The sequence below is a fragment of the Eurypyga helias genome, unplaced genomic scaffold, assembly GCF_000690775.1.
Source record: "Eurypyga helias isolate BGI_N326 unplaced genomic scaffold, ASM69077v1 scaffold35275, whole genome shotgun sequence".
Taxonomy (NCBI): domain Eukaryota; kingdom Metazoa; phylum Chordata; class Aves; order Eurypygiformes; family Eurypygidae; genus Eurypyga; species Eurypyga helias.
Window position 1 is genome coordinate 6,303 of NW_010251379.1, and position 22,415 is coordinate 28,717.

Here is a 22,415-nt window from a genome sequence, read left to right on the forward strand (position 1 = left end):
TCTCGGTGCACTGCCTGGAAGCTGGAAAGCTCTCAGCACCCAGAATAAAGCCTTTAAACTCTGTCTATACAGGCCACTGGACACAGCCAGATGGCCAGAAGCTGTGCCTCGAGGCCAGGGACATGATGCCTACCATTATCTCCCTAACAGGAAGATCTCTGCTGCCTCCAGAATGAGACATTCCCTGCTCCCTCTGCCCCTGAGCAGAGAGGAACAGCCTCACCAGCTGGGCCTTACCATGTGGCAGGGAAAGGATCCTAATCCTTCACCCCTCTGAAGTGAAGGTGGCGAGTCTTAGGGTTCAGCCAGCTTCAGTACAAAACATGTCTCCTCCTCTCCTCCAGAGATGCAGTGATGAATACTGGGGTCCCAAAGGCAGCTCCCAAGAAGCAGTGAAACAATGAAAGGGCTGCAAACTGCTACTGGAGCCGTTGCCATACCGGGGCCGTTCTGCCTCACATGCAGAATTGACAAATAAGGTACAAAGAGGAGCTGCTGCTGCTTCAATCACTGAGCTGGCCTAGAGCTCAGGGGCCCTTCCCCTCTCAAACTCACTCCTAGTTCATATCAAACGTACATGGGTGCTGCTCTGGAGCCTCCAGCCTCGCTCCTTGTCTGCGAGTGACCTGAAGCCAGGAAAGCCGCTCTCTGCAATCGGTTAGTGTGCTGTGAAGTTAGATGGATCCCAGTGGGCTCAGGAGACTAGAGGCTGGAGCGGCACGAGTCCGTTCCCAGGAGACACCAGGAATCTGAATCCAAATCAGGTTTCGGATCCACTTCCATCTCCTCTTTGGCTGTCTGTGTTCCTTTGGAATGAACCTCCACCTGCCAAAACACACAACAGTTGTCCAAACAGCTCCAGGACTAGCTGCAAAGAAGCTAGGAGCCGCACAAGGCACAGTTCCTGTTCTCCACAGTCACTTGGGACTCCCCACGACATCTCTCTGCCTGTATTTTCTCACCAGGAGAAATAAAGGGGAATCCCAGGTCCCTCAAGGACCGGGCTGTCTTCACAGGAAGCTCTCTTCTTGGCTTCATTTCTGCTGCTACTACCAGAGCCTACACCAGCAGCTCAAACAAGAGACTGGCACTGTGCTCAGTCCCCCCATTCTGCTCTAAGAGAGCTGTTAAAAGCTGCTTCCTTCTGCACAGCCTTTGCAGTGTATGCAGCAGCCAGGATCAGCATAGCGAGCCCTGCGCATGGATGTGCACCCAGGTAATGGGTCCTTACCTGCTGCATTCCCTCCGTCTCCCTGCAGAACCGCTGGAGTTGGGCACTCAGACGAATGGTTTCCTGCTGCAGCTTCTGCTGATCGTCCAGACACTGTAAAACCAGGCCCCGGAGGTGCGCCACCTCCCCTTGCAGAGCACTGCACACGCAGCCCGCACCAGGAGACGCAGCCTTCCCTTCACTGCACGGCAAGGTCGGACTCAGGCAAGTAGGCTGCAGAGACACAGAGAGAAGTCAGGGCAGGTTTGAGTGCAAGGCCAGGAGTTGCATAGGCCATGAGAAAAAACCATACACAGAGTCACCCCGGCTCATTTCCCGACTTCCCAAAATTCTAGCATCCAAGGTCAGCAAGCTACTAATTGTCATGTCTTCAGTACGAAGCCACTAACTTCTTCCTTTTTCTGGGAAAGCTGCTCCTGTCCCCCTATCACCAAAATCCATCTGGTTTATCCCCCCTTCCCCTAAGCTCAGGATCTGTACCTCCTCTTGGAACAGAAAACTCCTAGAATAAGGTAATCTCACAGTTTGTAATTTCTCAGTGATTTCCTACACCAGTTCTTCTTCCTATCCCACAGCAATTTCTGTTTCCTGAATTTCTATCTTCTGCTGGGCTTCTGGGCCCTAGGCTTTACTTTTTTTTCCAATTGTATTAACCATATTTTTCCACAGAACTGATCTCATTATTTTCAATCTGACCAAGCCCCAGCTTTGTGTTCCAGATTCCTGCGAACTGTTCTCTTGGCAGCACCATCTCTGATTATCAATAGCCCTCTTTTCCTCATCCGGATGAATTAGGCCAATCCAACACCCTCTTCTCAGCTTTCCCCATAATTCAAACATTGCCATTTATGGTCCCCAAAAGCTTTTGGCCAAACATTCACTTGGATAACATTACCCAGGACTCTGTTTTGGGCTTGTTTAATCCAACAGGTTCCTCAGAGGCCACTTTGAGTCCATGAAGTTTCTGGTAAGGGAGAGTCTCCTTCTCAGGCTCTGAAGATGCCATGCTCAGAGGAAAGGGGCTGTCAGGCATGGGGATGAATTCAGCGTTCTCCAGCTCCTGGATACACAAAAGCAACACCGTCAGGCCCGCCCACTCTCCTGCAGCAGACTTCATCTCCTCAACCAAGGCACCGACACCCTCTTGTGGTAAAGGTGGCAGCGAGGCCTAAGGGGCTCCCCACGCAGCACAGCCCTGAGAACCTTTCAGAGCACCCCTTAACGGTGGAAGGGGCCACTCGATCTGGCCCCAGCCCGGATCCTGTTGAAGGCCTTTCTGAGATAGGACATTACCTTCCGCAGCCAGCCGGGGCAGGAGCTGCTGTCACCACTGCTGCCTCCCTTATCTTCTGTGGTGCTGATCCAGCCCCCCAGCTCGCGATCTGCTTCCATGGTTCCCCGAAAGCCTCCGCTGGGATTGGGGGTCTCTGCTTCCTGTTCGTTATCCTCTTCCTCTCCTCCTCCAGTTGTGCAGCTCTGAGCCACTAGCAAACAAGAACGAAAACTTCCTACTTTCCCCAACTCTGCTACTCCTGTTGCCAAGGCCCAGCTGGAGCAGAGGAGATGCAGAAATTGGGGCTGTAGGGCCACAATGAGAGCACATGCTACAAGCATCTCCCTCAACAACTTATCTCCCAACACTCCCTGCAGGTCTCCCCAGAAGGGCTTGTGTGCAGCACTCTTTTGCAGCTTTGTGGTCCCAGCCCTCCCACAGGTCCAAGAAACTGGATTCCATCTCTCCAGCAGCTGCCCCATATTCCCCCTTCCCTCATCAGCTCCCTTCAGTGAATTCCTCTCAGCTTTTCCTTGTCAAACTGAAGCTCCTCAGCTACAAATGCCTTGCCGCATTGGTGTTCTTCCTCCCCTGTTTCAATTCTCTCATTCCCAGCGTTCGGCCATCCCTTCCCATGCCTGGTACCAGCTAGATTTCCTCCCTTTGAGCTCTGCTGCAAGGCCTGTCAAACACAGAAACCATGCCGCGGGGCCAAACTGCACCCATTCCAACTGACCACTGGACGGACTTAAAGCACAGCTCCCCAGGGCAGGTTACTCACCAGTGCCAATGGACAGGCCACTGCTGTTGGATCGGATTGTTTTAGAGTTCAACACCTTTTCTGCAAGGAGAGAAGCAGGCTTTCAGTTAAAGCGCCACACGGAAAGCAAGACAGCTCCTACAAAGGTACACAACAAGGCCAAAGTTCCAGGCTTAGAGCTCGGGGCAGCTTGCCACATTCCTCTTCCCAGGCAGGATATACAGTCCAGGCCCTGGCAAGCAATACACCATCATAACCAAGATCCCAAAATTTCAACCTAAACTTACACTTACCAACAACGATGATGGTGTGCCAGCCACGGCATGACAGGTCTGGAACGTGATGCAACGATCCAAATATTGGCCGAGGCCACGAGGTACAAATATCCGAGCCATGAGCTCTCTCGGTTGATGTCATTGCCAGGCGCCCATTCCCGCCATTACCCCAGGCAAAGATATGGTTGTCTGAGGAAAACAGAGATTCAGGAGTTGCAATTCCCTCCCTCCTGGCCTGTAACTGCTATCCCAAAGTATCTAATCCACCAGCTCCATTTTGCCAGCGGGAGAACAAACTGGTAACGAATCTAACAAGCAGCCACCACGCCAGCAGTCTGCAGCCCCAGGGACAGCAAATGCTTGGTGCTGGGACAACAGGGCCAGAGAGCCCCAGGCTGGAAGGATTCCTTTATTTCAGTGCAGCACTGCGGGGGTGGTCTAAGAAACGCTCAGGGGAGCCAGTTAACCACCCTGCAGACCTAGTTCAAAGGAACCCACCACAAAGACCCACTCACCGTCGGTAGCAGCTATGGTGAATTCATCTCCACAGGAAACCCTGATCACCTGCTTACCCCCCAAGGGGCCTCCCAGCAGGTTAATTCCCAGGTGCTTCTTATAGTCCCCAACACCAAGCTGTCCGCACTTGTTGGAGCCGAAGGTCAGCAGGCGGCCTCGCTCTGAGAGGAGGAACGAGGAGACAGTCACAGCAAGGGCCCAGCTCTAGAAGCAGCCATACATGCAGGGAACCCACAGCAACAGCCCACGAAGGACTCTGCTCAGAAGCCAGCCAGGCTGGGAGGGGACAGTGCCAGCCAAGAGGAATGGCTTCAGCCCAGAAACACCTCCCCGGTTCCTTCTCTCATTGCTCCCCTTTTCTGATGTTGAAGGCTGGGACTCCTCACAGCCCTCTCACTGGTGTGGCTTGGGCAAAGCCTAACTCGGTCATAAACAATTCCTCTGCTATCCCAGAGCATCATTCTTCCCCAAACAAGGATGACCCAAAGCTGATGTTGCTGCTTCAGCTGGCCAGGAGGCAACACTGCTGAGGAACAGGAATTCCGGGTTCCTGGAGCAGACATGAGCCCTGCTGCCAAGAGCACAACCCTCAGTGTCAAGGGCCAGGCTGAAAGGGCAAAGCTGATGTAAAGTAATCCAGCAACCGGTATCCACTTCTTAAAACATAGGGCTCACCATCAATGGAAGCTGTGTGTGTCTTCCCTGGAGAAATGGTACGGATCTTGTAGAAGGACAGCTGCTTGGCCAAAGTAAGGGAAGTGGCGTATGGCACCTCACAGTACGTCTGGGAAAAGACAGGCGAGTAAGCACAGAGCAGAAAAACCCCACACATTAATCAGCTAAGACCTACTCTAGCAGGTCTTGGCAGACCACAACATTAACCTAGACAGTCCCAACAACGGTATGGTAAAGAACGGCCAGAATCCATGTCACTGGCTAAGTCACACTCAAGCAACTCACTATTTCACTATCTTGGATCTGACATAAGCCCATAAGGCAGACAGCGAAATGAGGAACAAACTGCCTCTTCCCACAGTCCCAGTACCCTTGGAACTAACACACTGTCACAAAGCTAAGGTCCTATTGTCAAAGGACCACCGTTTGCCCATACACTACTGACCGCTGGGGGCTGGAGCCAGAGACCCAAACGCACTTACGTCATGGTTGATTATCCCCGACGTGCACTGATTCAGGCCCAGCTTGTTGAACTCGTTGAGTCCACATGCCAACACTTTGCCTGTCTGGGTGAGCAGGAAAGTCCCATCGCAGCCACAGTGAACGGACACGATGTTTAAAGTCTTTGGAACATCCACCTATGTGGAAAAAAATATACCCCCAAAAAATCAAAATCCCAACACCTACTACATAGAGGCTGGCATGTGGAAAATACATGGGGTTAGAGCAGTGGTTCAGCTAGTCTGGGCACTGACAATACCCAGTTATTTTGAATGAAGGTGCAAGGATACCATGAGGTCTACAGCATATTGGAACTCCTGTCACAATGCAGAAATGTAAGGCCTTCTAGACCTTGTGTGCAGACACCGGTGAGCCAGCACAGGAGCCAGAACTGTGGTGCACAGGTCCTGGCCAGCTGGGCTCTACAAGCACCTGACCCAGTTAGCCAAGCAGGGCTGGGCCTGTGCTGGGTGGGTGTGATACTGCGTGACCACAGGTATTTGGCTTCCAAGCACAACCCCTGTTGGTTTCTAAACCCCCATGGGTTAGTTTACCTCAATCCCCCCTAGCACTGTATTTCAAGAGGGTCTCACTTCTAACTTTAACTCATTATGTCAAATGCAAAGACTCCCAGTTGTTTGCACTACTGCGAATTTCCTCTACAGCCCCGAGGTATACATTTTGGTATTTCCTACTATGATGTCTACAACATTAAGTTTGGCATTTCCAGTTCCAGCTTGGAGCAATGAAGCTCTAAGTCATGATGCTGTCTGGTTTGGGAGTGGCATGTCCCTCTGCCATGATCTCTCTGGACAAATGAGGCAAAATAAAGTGAGGAAGTAAAGTTAAAACCCTTGCAAACCCTATGATGCCTCAGAAAAAATACCTGAGCCTCAGACAGCTAATATTTCCAAACAGCAACTAATTAGGATTTACACCCATGCAGCTTTTGAGAAGTAGTCACAGCTCTACCTTCTGAGGGGTGTAGTGATCTTCTTCTGAATCCAAGCCCAAGCGCCCTGCATCAGTGAAAACACTGCAGTTAGAAACGGCCTCACAAGGTGCCTGCCCCTCACAAATGGTATTCTCTCTTCCGAGTCCGACAGCAACCTCCCTACAGAACTAGAAACCTGCGCCCCTACATGCATCGTCTGCCAATCCTCAAGGTAATCCAACCCCACTCAGCACAACTGCCCTACCCACAAGAAGCCAAGCAGCACACTAGAGCTTCCCAGAGTAAAGCCCCAAGGGCTCAGTCCCCAGTTCCTCATTCTTCCGAGGAAAGAAGCCCCAGGGAAAGTGTTCTCTGGCCCCAGGACATACCAGGCAGCCCTCACCCAAGCCCTGCACTACACACCTGCACCAAGCTGCTTTCTAGAGCGGGCACACCCTAGTGCCTTTAGGGTTCCAGGGAAATTCTACCTACCATACTCTCCACAGCCCCACGTGTAAACTTCTCTGTTTCTGGTCAGCACTGCCACGTGGTTATCTCCACACGAGACCTGCTCCACAGGGTTGGTAAGAAAGAAATCCAGCTGCAGGGGCTCAAGCACTTCAGAGCCATAAGCCTTGTCAACGCCAATGCATCCGTAATAGTCCGAGCCAAAGGCATACACCTGGCCCTCATCTGAAGGACACAAGGGAAGCTTGGTCAGCACAGAGCTTGTATGAGGCTCCACATTAACCTCTCAGGACATGGCCAGAGCAACCACTTTTCTGTAATCCTCTTCCTCTTTAGTGCAGAAGGATGTCATGAGGAGGATATGGAGTCCTTTCTTGTTCACATGAAGATGGATGACCTTACACCACAACCTGCAGCTATTTGAGGCCACCAGTGTAAAAAAAAAATCTTGGGTTGAACCTGCCACTTTCTTTAACAGAAACGCACAAATTGATCCTGTGGCTCCCTAAGTCACTCCTCCTGCACACTGAGCATCTGAGCTTATCTCTGTCGAACCTCTGCTTTTCCAGCACTGGCAAAATAAGCTGGAAACTACCTTGTTGAGAATTATGGTTTCATGGGTAAAGCACGATTCAAATTTTTCTGTAACAGACAACACCACAATTAAAAGTATGAGCAGGGTTAGAACTAGAGACAGCTACCAGGTGTCAAGCTTTCTGAATTAAAGAGTCAATCTCGGATACAGATCTTTTATCATTGTGTGACTCTCTCCCCACACAGTCTAAAAAGTTTCAAACACATTTACATGCTTGACCTCAGGGTCCTCTGGGGGCCACACGTACACTGATGAGTGCAGGGACTCTGCACAGCCACCCACAGCTGTGCTCAACACCCAGCTGCTCTGGTAATCTCACTGCGAAGGCAAACATCTCCACAGCCCAGCAAAGTGAGGGGACAGGGGTCCCCTCCCAGCTCTCACCAGTGATGCACACTGTGAAATCATCTCCGCAGGACACCTGGCGAATGGCTTTTCCCTGAAGCTTCTCAACATGCTTCGGCTGGCGGTAAGAGGCTCTGTCTCCATGTCCCAGCTGCCCGTGCAGCTTTGTGCCCCCCTGCATATTCTGCAAGACAGATACATCTGGTAAAGTTACATATCCACAACTCCAGGGATGGTGCCAATAGTTACAGCACCTGGAATGAACAGCAGAAGACAGAAAGGAGCAAGGGAAAGGGTGGCAGCTACCTCAGGGAAGAGACTGCTGGCTGCTCTGTGGCATAACAGCCGGCAGCATTCTAAACGTCAGCATAGGCTTTCAGGCAATTATGTACCAACAAGGAGTGCTCCGGTCTCAGGCCACCAGCTGGTGAGGGATCCCTGCTCCCTTCTCATCTCCCAGGCTACAGAACCCCGCTCCCTGCTGCACGACTGAAATTCATCCTTCAGCCTTTTGGCCTGCTTTTCTAAATCATAACGGCTGCAAAGAAACCCGTAACGTGAAGCCAATGTCACTGAAGTGGTCAGACCTGCCAATTCTACAGGAAAAACAAAACAACTCTGAGCAGTGTTGAAGCTAAAGCTAAAATATTAATAGCCAGCTCAAAGTTTCCAGTGGCCATTCTCAGAGGAGCATCCAGCAAATGACTTCATGTTGCTCTCCTCCCGTTTGGATCTCTTTCTTCTCTCACCCACCTACCAGTATTTTCTCAGGAAGGGGAGGAAGAGACGTCTGACTCAGTGTCTGGGCCTACAAGCCCACTGCGTAAAATCCTCAAGTGCACAGCAAGTCTCCAACACACTTCCTGTCACAATGGAAAACTTCTCCCAAAAGCACGCTTGTCCTGGGAGACTTGGGTCAACCCCGAAGCAGACGGCTTCACAGCGTCCACGGCAATCAGATTTCTCCTTTTCCAAGCTGCTTCCCCATCTGATTCTACCAGGCTCATGAAGGGTCAGCAGTGGATCCAGATGCTCCTCTCCCACCCTCACCCCCTTCCTGCAGTTTCTCGCACTTACCACCCAGGTGTAGAGCTCCTTCTCCACTGTCACCACAGCAAAGTGAGTGTTACCAGCACACACCTGGCGTGCACTGCAGCCACTTTTGATGGCATCCAGCTTCTGGGGGGTGGACTTTCCCCCTCCCCAAACATACACCTCACTAGTGCGCGAAGTCACCACTGCAATGGGAGCCTCATTCATGGTGCTTGACCTGCACAAGACCCCGCCCCCCCCAGACCACACATGCAGTTAATAATGAGTTTGCGTTCACTTCATCACTCATTTTCCTGCTGTTGGCTATCAGTTTCCCTTTCACAACCATTCACGGGTTTTATTTTCACAAACTGTTGTCTTGTTGAGTGGTTGTGAGGCCTCAATTGCCATAGTGAGACTCAGGATCAAACCTGTCTCAGAGCAGCAGAGGAAGCAGCCTCCAGGAAGCATTTTTAAAAGCCTGCAATTCAATTTTATGTCATTTAAAAAGACTGGACTTTCACTGAATGGCCATGGAACTGTTCACATTTGTGAAAAATGAAAGCCTTGAAAATGGTCATGAAATCTTGCTCAAAATACAGAAGCATTCAAAAGCTTCTAACCTCCCTCTCTCCTCTTTATTTAATAACAGGCTTCTGCCTGAAGGCAAAAATGTAACTCTTCCATGCAGGTAAGAATCACTTCCCAAGCAGACTGCAAAATGAAAGTTGTAACCGAAGCAAACTGTTTGCAAGCAACCCAGAAACTTCACATACAGTGCTCAGATAGTACTTCCAAGTTTATGAGGGGGGAAAAAAAAAAAAGGTCAAATTCTATCCAACAAACCAACAGAAAACCAGCTACACATGTCATGGAAGCTATCTGCTTCATGGCACAACCCTGCTTACAGTCTTACTGGGGACTGGGGAGAGCCTCTGCATGTATTCAGTTTTAAGAAATGTGTTTATATTCATTTAATATTCAACATTCAGTCGTATTCTTCATACTCCATGGAATCCGTGTGAAAGGAGGGATCTACACTACATCCTCAGGTACGCAGGCTGTAAAGACTACATCCTCAGTAGGAGAGACCAGAGCGGTATGGGACCTGCTGATGTAAAGCTCCAGCCATACATAAAGCAGGTTATAAAAGGCAGAGTAAAACGTGGGACAATAACCATGTAACAACTCTGTCAAATTCCTGGCATTTAAGGATTTTCTAAACTACACTACTTCATTAAGGTTGTCACAGACTAACACCCTCAGCAAAGTTCCTCTCTGGGGAGCTGTTCTCTCCAGAATTCCTTTCAACACATGCCCAAATAATTACCGTGGTCGCTTATTTGGCCCATTAAGCAGCGTGACTTTCTCTTCCATCTCCCTGTCAAAGGAGAAAAAGCAGTTAAGGAAACAGTAACACCGCCCAAAGCAATTCACTGACAAGCAGCACACAGAGATTCCTTTCTTTCCCAATAAAATGCTGCTCCCTCTTGGAGGAAATATGGCAGCTGTTTACCAGCCCACAGCAACACACACCAAGCAGGGCAGAAGTAAGGTACCATATAGCTAAGGAACCTCCAGGAGAGCTGAGGACAACAAACTGATCTGTGCCAGAATGTGGCCGACCAATACCCATACTGCAGAAGAATGACCTTAAATGGCTAAATATTATCAGGATTTGAGCTTTTACCAGTGCTTACAGCAAGACAAAACTCAAACTTTGTTGACCACTAGGTAGAAGAATCTTGGTATAAAGGAGTAAGCCTGGTGATCCCAAAGCAACCAATGTGGGGTCCAACCAGTCCAGAATTATGGTCCTCCTTTCATAAAAACGCAGCATGTGCAGGCTGATGGTCAGACTAAGCTAAAATGGGCCACTTTCAATGCAACTCTCTCCAGAGAAGGAGGCAACAAAGGAAGAAAGCAAGGGTCTCTATATTGCATGATATGTATATTCTGAAAGGCCTTTTCCAATGACCATCAGAGGATCCTTGTGACCCTTCGCTCAGACATGTGCGGAGCGGGAAAGATCATTCCTCAAAGGAGCCACAGAAAGGGATGCCTCAAGGTTCTCATTACCAACAGCTTCTAAGACAAAGGATGCAGAGACCTTTCTCACCATATCCATGCACCAAGAGAACACAGGGATTGGTCAGAAGACAAGACAGCAAGAATCACATCTTGCCTAATGAGGAGGAAGCATACTTCAACAACTGCCTCGCATCAGGCCAAGTTAACTTAAGGACTTGGCTACAAACGCGTCAATGCCACTCGTCTGCACACAGCCTCTTGTTCTCCCTGACACCTGCCCAGGTTTCAGGCAAGACCATCTGATTACCTCCTGCGTTTGCTGAGGAGGGGATGTTCAAGCAATTCATCTGCAGTGGGTCTCTTCTCTGGATCCTGAAAGAAATGAGCAACAGGTTGTTCTCTGGGAAATGCTCATCATCTACAACAGAATCTTGGGTCAGAAGACTTCATTCAAGCCTGCAAGGACCTCGTCCCCAACTCTCTTCAAAAGGGAAAGGAATTACTTCAAATATTTGGAATGAATAAGGGTAAATTCTGGGGATGTGCAGGATGGACTTCCATGTTCTGAAGGTATCAATACTACATTTGTTTTCAAGCAATTAATTCCCTACAGAAAACCAGAGTCGCGGCCAGAAAGCCAGAACCTTAAGAGACTACTGAGACGATGCTCCCACCTCCGCAGCTCTGCATTAGGAAATAATTGCTTCTGCCAGCCCATTAAATAACTGTTGTCAGAGTAAACTCAGCTCCCTCCAGAGCCCGCAGGACTGAATGGCATCTTGAGACAATGCCTTCAGAGGACTGGAGGAAGCCCAGCCTTAGTGATGCCTCAGGCCTCACAGAAAACACCCTGCATCAACAGCCCTCATACTGAAACAGGCACATCATTCCCCTTCACCCCTGAATTCCACGGCTTAGGCAGCTGGGAAGGGCTGTCTGAAAATTAAAGAAGTATTTCACCAACCTGATCAAGGCAGGAATTCACCATCTGGATCAGGTCCCGGGAGTAGACAGTGGAATCAACCTCCATGGCGCGATTTCCCTGTACAATCTTCACACAGAGGTTCAGGGGATTCTAGGGAGAAACCAGCTGTAAGGGAACTGAACTGGACAATGTGTCCAAAGGGGAGAGATGCTACATGCCACTATTAATTTCCTCCTCCTCCTCTAATCAGGACACATTCTCCTTCTTCCCTGCTTAGTAGATTCTCCAAAAATCTAATAATAATGCTTGCAGAAATGGTAACTTGGACAGCTAGGACTTGGTGGCAACATCCAGCTTTTCTAATTCCTTAACAGCGGAGGGAGGACAGCTTTCTCTCTGCATGGAATCTCCTACACAGCATCCTGCCACTGGAACACCACTCAGCAGCAGAGGTAGGCATGATGAGAGGAAGTCAGGAAAGGATGGTATTTTCACATCAACTCTTCAAGTGCTACAAAATCTTGCACCATGGCAGCCAGCAGCTTTTCCCATCTCATGGCACAAGGTGGCCAATCACATATACCAACCCGCAATGCTCCCTTTCACCCTCTCCATGCCAGCTTGACCACACTTCTCTTGCGTCCAGACTCGGAGAAAGGTAACAGGATTAAATCCTATGAAATCCAAAGGCTGGATGTTTTTGCTACAGAAAGCTGTGCAGAAAATTCACAGCTAGTAATGCTGAAAAAACACCAAAAAAACTGCACAAAAACTTCCCCTCTGTGGAGAAAAGGATGTTTCATTCACAACCATGATACACATTAGCATAACTTGTATTCTGCATCAGGTAAACCCAGGGCTGCAGACAGGGGTGGGTTTGGCAGAAGCCAGTGCAGGGCAGAGAAAATCATGCAGACATTTTCTCTGGCTACAGCTGGCACTCCCAGGCCACTGTTTTCTTAATCAGCAGATTTAAACAACAATGAAAGAAAAACATGAGTTAAGAAAGCCATGAGCCAAGTGTGAAGCTCAGGGTGATAAAAAAATAAGGTTACTCAGTCCATCCTGGTTTGCAGACTTACAGTAGCATCAAAGGTCCTCTTCAGAGTAAGCAGCTCAAAGATGACACAGCCCACTGCCCAGATATCTGATTTGAAGTTGTACTTCACACCCTGGCAGAGTTCTGGGGACATGTAATACGGAGTTCCCACCAGCTAGGGAAAATAACATTTAAAAAAACAGATCAGTTCAGGACCTCTGCCTCCATCATGTTCACACAGGTCTGAAGTGACAGAGATGACACACCCCACCAATGTGATGGAGGGATGGGAAAAACAAGCCTGTTTCTTCCCTTCTTGTCCACAGGCCTGTGCCTGCATTTCACAGATGACCATAGCCACCTCTCTGCTCAGATCCTGATGAGGGACATCTCCATAGAGCAGTCATGAGAACACAGCAAGGACTTGCTCCTCTCTAAAATGTATTACATTTAGAGGTAATCGGAGGCTTACGTACTGACCAGGCATATGAAAACCCTCCCAAGAGGTCGAGAGAAAAGGAATCTAGCAAAGCTTCCAAGCACAGAGGCCAGCCCATGGCTACGGAGCTGCTCTGTCTGATCACGAGGTACTGCCAGGACAAAAGCTACTCTGTGCCCAAAGACAGAAGGGTTACTTTTGGGTCAGTAAGTAGAAAGCTGGCCTGAGTCCCACCTGAAAAGCTTTCACTTCAGAAGTGGGCTTTACTGAACAACCCGTTTAAAACAAACACCCCCCACCACACACAAATATCCCAAAACCCAGCATTTAAACACAGCAGTCCTCCCAGCTCCAACTTAGCTTGAAGTCACAACAAGGAGACACAGAACAAACACGATAAAAGGTGTAAGAATGAAGCTTCCAGATGAACGGAGCTCATTCCCAAGCAAGCGAAATGAGATGAAAAAGAGAATTTAGAAGAAGGGGAAATATTTATAGCTGCCCTCCTTTCAACTGTCTCAGCAAAGCTCCAAGGACTACAAAGGTGGCCTTTCATGAGGCTCTGCTGCACACGACATACCTAACAGGCACATTCCGAACCTGCCATCTCCCTCCCACCTCCCGTTAGAGTGTGACAGCTGCAGAGCTACGCGAGTCCCAGCCACGGGAAGGTTTAGAAGCCCACCCAGATGGAGTGTCATGTGGAGAACTAAGACACTGCACCTAAGCCTCTGTTAAGCAAAGCACAATGCAAGCTTTCTGCAGGAAAGACTCGGACGTATTTTCTGCATCTTCCTTGGTAAGTGGGTAAGTTAAGAAATAAGCGTTTAATAAGCACGACATAACCATTTCACAAGACCGTAATTTGACTGTTACGATTACAAATACCGACAATAACATGTCTTGCCCTCATTTCACAAAAAGTGACTTCCACACCGCCACTGGCCACGAGGTCACAATTTGAGCAGCTAGCCCAGAGTGCAGCCGGCATACGCAGAATGAAACACAGCTGCAGGTATGCAGTTCAAAACTTTTCAGAAGTGAAAAAAACCCCAGTTCGAGGTAGAGATGAGCACACACAACACGGGCCAAAACAAACCAGGAACTTCACAGCACAGGCTGTGCTTTCTCTGAATGCCGGAAGGACACGAAAAATGCGAGATACAGAAATGGCTTTGCTGCAGCCCAGCTTAGCGAGGGCTTTCCGCAGCAGTCTTGACTTCCCACTCACTGTGCAACTGCCCAACAGTGCTCGTGTTCTGGAAGGAGGTTGGCAAGTATTTAACTCCGCATCCTAACAGGACACCAACAGCTTGCGTTAAATCTAATAACACAGCCTGGTAAGGGAAGTGCGAGCTGGCTTTCATCCCAAAATACAGTAAAGGCCTTCGGCAGACAGGAGCTCCAGGCACTGGATGATCTCCAAGGTCTTTTCCAACCTAGTGATTCTATGATTCTATGATCCTAGTGTTTACCACAGAAATTAACGGAGTTGGGAAATCCAGGCTGAGACTTTCAGGGGCCTGCAATACAGCTTACCCTGTGTCCTAACTCTGGCTGAGAAACTGCTTTCTGGAAGGGTCTGGAACAAAGCCAAGCTTGGCAGTCTTCTGGTAGAATTAATCTCTCCTAGACAGCTTTGTCCCCTCCAAGAGCGTTACCAATAAACCATACACCTGGTTACCATAAGAAGCACAAGTGCCTTTCTTGCTTCTTTATAATTCAGCTCAGAGCCTGAGTATTAGAGAGATGGAGACATATCTACGGCACGGTGCAATGTCAGGCAAGCACATCCAAGCTCTCTCGGATCCAGCTGAGGCAAAACGTCCCTGCTAGAACACTAGGATGACCAAATTAATTCAACTTGCTAAACTGGGCTTAACTAACCCAGAGGGAGAGCGCTGCACTGATGTGACTATACTGCTGTGCCTGTACCTTCGGACAGCACCACCTCCGTGTTGCACAGATCCACCTTTGGAAGCACCATGCCTAGGTACCAGGGAAAGAAAAGCAGCGCTCTCTAGCACAGCTTTACTGGCTCTGGCACACCTCTGTGCCCACAGTGGCACTTATCTTTAGTCTGCTGATGCTTTGCAGAGACACAGACTTCCAAAAGGTGACCTGGGGGCAAGGAGAACTCCAGGCTGCGACACACTAGCAAATACATCAAAGTCAGTGAGACAACACTAAGGGAAGATGAGGGGAAAGGGAAAGAAAAACCACAGAAAACAAGCAGCAAGAATGTACAGCATCCCTCTGCAAGGCACGCAGCGACCGAAGAAAAACACAGCTCAGTTTGCACACAAAGGCAGATACTCACAGTCTCAGCCATGGAGTACTCAGAGTTCAGCTTCTTTGCCAACCCATAGTCTCCCAGTTTAATCAGGTTTGCCTTGGTTAGAAAGATATTTAATGTCTTTATATCTCTGAAAGGAGAAAAAGACATGCAGACACTCAAATATATTTCTGGATTTCACAGTTTTCCACGCGCTACTGTACCTTCTCCCCTGCAATGAGGTACTTGCTACTCTGCCAGCCCTCGCGCTCACACACACAGAGCTCTCCAAAGGCAATTTGACCCCAAGTACTGGGGCAGTCACTGCAGTTATCCGTGTTTTATCACATCCCCACGCAAACAGAACACAGTCTAACAAGCTCAGGCTCCAGACACCTATGCAAAGGCCACAGATCAAAGATAGCTCTTTCCCCCCCTCAGTCTCTTCTCGTATGAAGGTCATTGAGCAGGTCTTATTTTTCCTGGTTTTATAAATAGGCCCAAGCCAGGAGACGCTGAGCTTACTAAAAACACTAATGTATGCATGAATATGTATGTATGCAAATGTAAACACACACGCAGAGGGCGTGAAACAGATGCCACTCTAGAACTTAAGCGTAACATCCTTATGCCTCAAGAACAACTCTTTATGACATGATGTACTATGTCCAGATGGCCAAAAGGCTGATGGCCACAGAAATGCTGAATTCCAAAATTCATGGAAAACACCTTCTCCCATCTCCCAGACAGAATAATTCCTATGTAAGAGGCTATAAATACAGAGAGGAAGCTTCTGCAGTATGATATGCTTCCCATGGCCAAGACTTCATAACACCCACTTTTCCTAACGTACCATCAACAACTTCCCAGTGTAGATCAGGACAACGTCAAGTAAAGCAGCACTTTGCATTCATCCACCTGGGGCATCGCAAAGGCCTGGATCACTCTGACAATGTCTGCAGCAGCAGGAAATCACTGCAAACATTTAAATAACTCTTCAATTCGTTATTATGGAAGGATCTGGGGCCACACATGTCCCTAGACTGCGAACCCTGCTGTGAAGATGGGCGACAGAGGTGGTAAGCAGGAAACCACTGCAAAGCAGGACAGACACAACATCCACTTTAGGTCAAAAACTTGACCTAAAGTCAAGTTCTACCTTGTTGAGTGTAGGGTACCAACCCTTTATTAGCAAGGCTTGCCAGTTACCAAAGGTTTAGAATGGCAGCAACCAGGATGCTATCCCAACAGAACGCATCCTCACACAGCTATGCTCATTAGTTAGGGAAGGCTGTTGCGCAGCACACAATCCAACCACGCTGGAAACAGCTGTCTACGTGTGCAGTACTCCCCAGGTCATCACGGCCTCCTTGAAGCACGCCGAAGCCATGAAATTTACCCCTCCCAAACGGAAAAGGGCAACAGAAAAAGGTAATTAGCCACTCATTAAAGTCTCAGAGTCAATGTCAAAATTACCACCACCAGCTAACAAGCTGCATTACTTCCTTAAATAACAGGCTGAAGAAAATGAGATTCAGCCAAATGCAGAACAACTCTTTGCATGGGTTATACTGCAGGAACGCACCACCGAAAAGTCCTCACCACTGTTAGCCTCCTGGAATTACAGAAGGGATTACAGGAATTACATATTGCTTCGAAGTTATTAACTGTGGAGAGCACAGGAAGTACCTTTGGCCTGTGGTAGCTGCTCTTCCTACCCACTTCAGCAAACAGCATTTATGTGCTATGGCAGTAAAGAGCCAATTTACTTCCTTCCTTCATGGATTAACACTTTGTTCACAAACCTGCAGCATCAAAGGCAGCAGTTCTGTATTATATACAACATTTCCTGCACATTTATCACAAGATGGTTTCTAGCCCAATAAAAATTCTTTACAGAAGTGATACTTAACATCTAGGCAGTGCAGCTGTGCTTTGGACAGAAGCCCAGTGCTCGCTTTAAACATGGAAACAAAGGCTGCTCGAAGGAGTTCTGCACTCATATCCACGAACCGCACCCGTTACCTGGGCCTTACCGCAAGCCACGCTTACCTGTGGAGGATTCCTGCCCGATGAATGCAGCTCACAGCTGACGCGATTTGAAAGAGATACCAAACCACCATCTGCAAAGGCAGGAACAAAAGCCTTATGCGAGGCTCAAAAATCCCCCCAAAACCCTACACATCCCTGTCACACAGAGACACAGAAAGAGGGCTCTTTCAGGAGTATGAAAATTTATAATTTCCTGGTTTGGAAAATTCTGAAAAGATATTCCATAAGGTAGACTGTTCTAGTGCATAGTGTGTGTCTTGACAAGCGTCACAGAACTCACTGAGTGAAAAGACTTAGGAATGGCAGGTGATGACTGCCTGGGAAAGATCTACAGTTGGGCTCTCCGGAAAACGAACTGGGACCTTTTAATATTCACCAGGAGCCAGAAGGCCTTAAAAACCTTTAAGGTCTTAAAAACCATTATATAAGATAAATAAGTGCAATCATCAACCACCTCAGCATGAGGTGGAAGCAGAGAGCAGAAAATAAAGTTAAAAAAGAAAAAGGAACATGAAAAAAAATCTACAGTGAGACAGGTAATTACTCAGAAAAGAGCCTATGAAGCGGTTAAGAAGAGAGAGAAATTGAGTACCAACCAGGAAGAAACACAGAAAGAGATTTTAAAGTTCAATGTTAGCCAGGATGATAAGGTGACCAAAGTCAGTGGAGCACACTCTATCATTATTCCTCCCCTGAAAGCTTATACTGCTTAAGGACAGCCAAAAAGGAAAATAAAAAGTTCCCCACAGTCCACAAATCCTTGCAGCATTGAACAGGAGAGGAAGGATGTCAGCCCCCAGATATACACAGAAATTCCCCGTCAACACTACAGAAAAAATTTTGTATAAATACCCAGATAACCAGACAGATCCCCAGAATATTAGACCAACCCCACTGCCCCCTCAAACCATTCCAAATTACCTCTTCTTCAAATAGCTTGTCTTTCTGCCGCAGAATCTTATCGTAGAGGTTCCCTCCTGGAATCATAAGTGAGCGAGAAAGTCAGAGAATTCACCTTAGTTAATGGCAGCAGTTACTCTGCTCAGGTACTCCTGGGAATACTCAATTTCCCTAAGGGACCTGATGAACCACGACAGCTCTCCCTCAGCGCTCTTCACTTAAATTGGCTGGACACCCACAAGATTGAGTTCTTCTTTCATCTAAGAACTCCACTAGCATAGCTAAGCTTAGGCAGAGATGATTCTTTTTTTAACACCACCCTCTAACGCCCTCCAAAAAGTGAATCAGTAAGATCGGCCAGCAGTCCCCACTTTTTCACCTGTGAGTGCTTCTTGGGATATGTAAGCACTTCAAACCTGTACACCAAATCACATGAGACTGTCCAGCTCAGCATTATATACAAAAAAATAATACCTTAAGAACACGTGTATTTTTTTTACAGTTGCCCTGCCAGCTACATCGGTGCAGAATTCACAGAGCGCTGACAACAGTGGCACCGCCAGCAGCCGCCTGACATCAGCAGCCTCTTCAGGGCACCTCACAGTTTCAGGATGGCAAACTGAAAATCACAGAGAGCTACAAGAAATGACGCTGGGGGCTCTGCAGGCAGCGAGACTCCCTGTCAGATTAACATTGTACCAGTAAATCCCAAATCTCTGATCACAGCCTGTTCCCAATTACCATACATTGTGTCCCAATAGTACCGGAACACCAGGCCCTTTCCCATTCCCAGGGGTATGGTGCAGGACAACTTTCTGCTGTACGATTTCCATGGGCCTGTCAAGCTGCAGATGTAACCTGCTTTGGACAAGAGATCCTTTGCCTCCTTGAGGGATTTATTTCAGACTTCCATGTTAGGAAGATTCTTCTGATACTCATATTAAGATTTCCCTTGTATAATTTCTTCTCATTCAGACTTGCTATAACCTCTCAACATTTCTTTTTTCTGCCTTATGTTCACATTTGCGAACTATCTACAAATCACTCTTCACATTCACAATTTAACTGAAGTATCCACCTTCGCCTCTTCCTAGGAGCTTCTTTCCTAGCGATTCGGACTATGCTTTTAGTGAATTCTGTTCCTCATCTTTTTTTTGCAGCTTTTCTGAACCAAAGAGCAGCACGACAGGTACCACATCTCCAAAATCCTACACAAGGACACAAATTAGCTCTTGACTCAGCTAACCAACACCTCTGTGTACACATACTACAAACAAATTACTTTCTTCTGTTTCATGTGATCACATTTAACCTCCTGACATGCTATTCTCTCTTCAACAAATGTATTTTATAGGATATTTCTTCCCAAATCTATTTCAGATGTATTCACTGATGTTATCCCATGATAAATCCAATGTATGTGTGGATGTTCTGTATTTGTATATGTGATATGCATACAGAACTACAGGCAAACAAATCAGTAACTTTGCTGCCTCCCTTGTAAAAAGGGGGACAATATTTACTCAGATTTGAAAGTCTTTCCTAGATCTCTACAAGAGACGTGCCAATTAAACAGTAAAAACTTTGTAGTGTGACAGCGACTAGTCCAGCCTTACTTTAAAAATTATTCATCTATTATCTTGGACTTGTACGCTGTAAAAAAAGCCCCATAAATTACTATTAACACACTGGCAAAATCAATATCCAGAACTGTAAACGAGACTCCCTCTTCTTCATGTCCCTAGTTCTGCGCTGCTCAGACATATTCAAGCAACACAGGCTACATACTCATCTCTTGGTTGTTGTCCCTACGTAAAACAAACAGTTTAGAGACAGTAACAAACATGTACATACTATGTGGCTTCTGTGACTGACAGGGAATTTATAATGGCCCCAAGCAGTCTTTCTGGGGCAGCTAAATAACTCACGCAGAGTACTCCTAAAATAAACGGTGCACCAAAGAGCTAACATCCCCCTACCCTTGCACTGGACCCCAACCCTGCATAAGTACAAAAAGCAAAGAAGCAAAAACCAGCTTTGGCCAACCTGCCAAACGGGGTGTTTGACACCCTTCAAAAACACTTTGCACAAGCCTGTTGTCCTCCCCAGCCTGTCCCACTGAGAGCAGTCTGTCTCAGATGGTAACAGCATGACCACAGCCTTTGGCACCAAGAAGAGTTTCTGCTGATAAGCCAAGGCCTAACACAACCCCCAAACACACACAGGACACCAAGCCAGGGGAGCTGCCCACTCATCCAGCGAGGACTCACACTGCAGTTCTAGGTGGGTTATCCCATTCCAGCAGTATCAGCTGTACATGGCCTCCTCTTGAGATGCCTGACAACAGCTGCAACTCCCGTATCAAATCCTTCTCCCTCTCCAACCCAGCTGGGAACCCTGCAAACTCCATGCAATACCATCTGATCTACTCTAGGATGGACCTTTAAAGTTTTCTCTACCACCAGAAGGACCGGATTTTGGTTTTTTAAAAGCTGATAGCATGAGGCAGGAAAAGGTCCTGATTGCAGTGTGCCAGTGATTTTTAAGCTTCGATTTATGACTGCCAAATAAAGGGTTCTATTTAAGTGACGCTACTGACAAACAGCCCCACTCCGTACTAGCAGAGAGACCCAACTATCCTCAGGGTCTTTCCCCACTGTCCTCCTAAAAGAACACAGCGAGGGCATTAGAGAGGTGCCTTACCAATAACCCACTTCTGCTGCTGCACCAGCTCCTCGGAAGACTCGAGAAATCACCTCCTGCCTGAACTGCCTGCATTAACCGCTGCGCTTCTTTCTCTGGCACCCGAGACCCAAACAGATCAGAGGAGTTCCCAATCTCTCCTTCAGGAGCTACACAGCACTCCACCGCTCCCCAGAGGGCACCCCAGGAATACTCCCTGCAGGTTCTGCAGGAGGGTGACAGCAACTGTGGCAGCGGCCTGTTTGTAAGCGGGAGCAGGGATCTCACCATTACAGTACTCCAGCTCAATCAGCAGCGTGGTGTTATCCATGAAGTGATTGTAGTACGCGATGATGTTCTCGTGCTGCAACAGGGCAAGGATAACGATTTCGTTCAAAGCATCACGACGCTCCTTTTCTGACAGCCGGGTCAGGTCCACCTCCTTCCACACTACAAGTGAGTCATCCTGAAACACAAAAACATCTTCTAATTAAAAACACACTATGATGACAAGAACAGTATGTGCCTTTACAGCAGGAAATTAAAATTTCAAGGAAGGTAAAGAGACTTTCCTGCCTCTTATAGATTTCAGTCAGAGATTCTTCACAACAAGTTCTGAGGTTTTTCTGTTTGTCGCCAGGAATAGCGATGGCCTGCAGCCATCTTTCTAGCTGGCCTGCAGTTGTTTTGGAAAAAACCCATACCAAAATCCCCCCAAAACCTAGAATGTTTCCAGGGAAAGACATAGAGATTGTTTTGCTTCACTAAAGACTAAACATATTCCGGTTCAATAAAGGAAGAACGGTGTATTTCCAGTCCCATAACTGTAGGATATTGTACATGACCGTAAGCTGTTACAAACACCCAGGTATTCCTAAAAAAAAAAAAAAATCCAAAATGAAGGAAAGGCAAACAAATTTAGTTTGCCCTTGTCAGGCCCACTCATACTGTCAGACACACTACGAGCGATCCGTTCAGTGAACAGCGTTCACTCACAACCGTTCGAGCTGTGATGCCTCAGGGGGGTCTTCCCCCGGAAAAAAACTTTAAGAACTTCCCCTGGGAACCAAGTCAAGCAATTTTCCTTGATGGCCGCTAAAAAGCACAACTATGACCCAACTGGATGGGTTTAAGCAACTTGGGAGCAGCAGGAGGACTGGCTTTTCAGCTGGCTTCCCCCGATCATGCTGCAGTGCTGATCAGGCGGATGAGTGACCTGTATGAGATGCGCCCATGTCCTCTGGGACTGGAATAAAACAGAAAAACGAGGAATGTATTAGCCTCAGAAAGGCCTCCACATCTCCCTGTGAAACTTTAGGGGACCGAGAGCCTTGGCAGCGCTCAAATGTGCCAAGACCCAAACCCTGCGCCCCTCGACATCGAGGGCTGAGCTGTGCCCAGTGCCGGGGGCTGTCACCCTGTGGGCTGGGGTCCCCCAGGGCGCTGTCAGTCACCCCTGGGGGCTGT

At 48.0% G+C, this 22,415-nt stretch overlaps 1 protein-coding gene across 1 annotated transcript; it reads right to left on the reverse strand.

Annotated features, from left to right (window-relative positions):
• Nucleotides 1-243: 243 nt before the first annotated feature.
• NEK9 (NIMA-related kinase 9) lies at nt 244-21,414 on the reverse strand (the record flags this gene model as incomplete). Its single annotated transcript, XM_010152016.1, has 21 exons — nt 244-825; nt 1,232-1,444; nt 2,127-2,291; nt 2,525-2,715; nt 3,286-3,345; nt 3,558-3,728; nt 4,055-4,216; nt 4,731-4,839; nt 5,213-5,368; nt 6,204-6,250; nt 6,658-6,858; nt 7,613-7,757; nt 8,651-8,843; nt 9,936-9,986; nt 10,944-11,008; nt 11,601-11,711; nt 12,644-12,775; nt 15,360-15,465; nt 17,367-17,437; nt 18,288-18,343; nt 21,237-21,414. Coding segments are annotated over 21 exons (2,706 nt in total), but the record flags the coding sequence as incomplete, so codon positions are not given.
• Nucleotides 21,415-22,415: the final 1,001 nt, after the last annotated feature.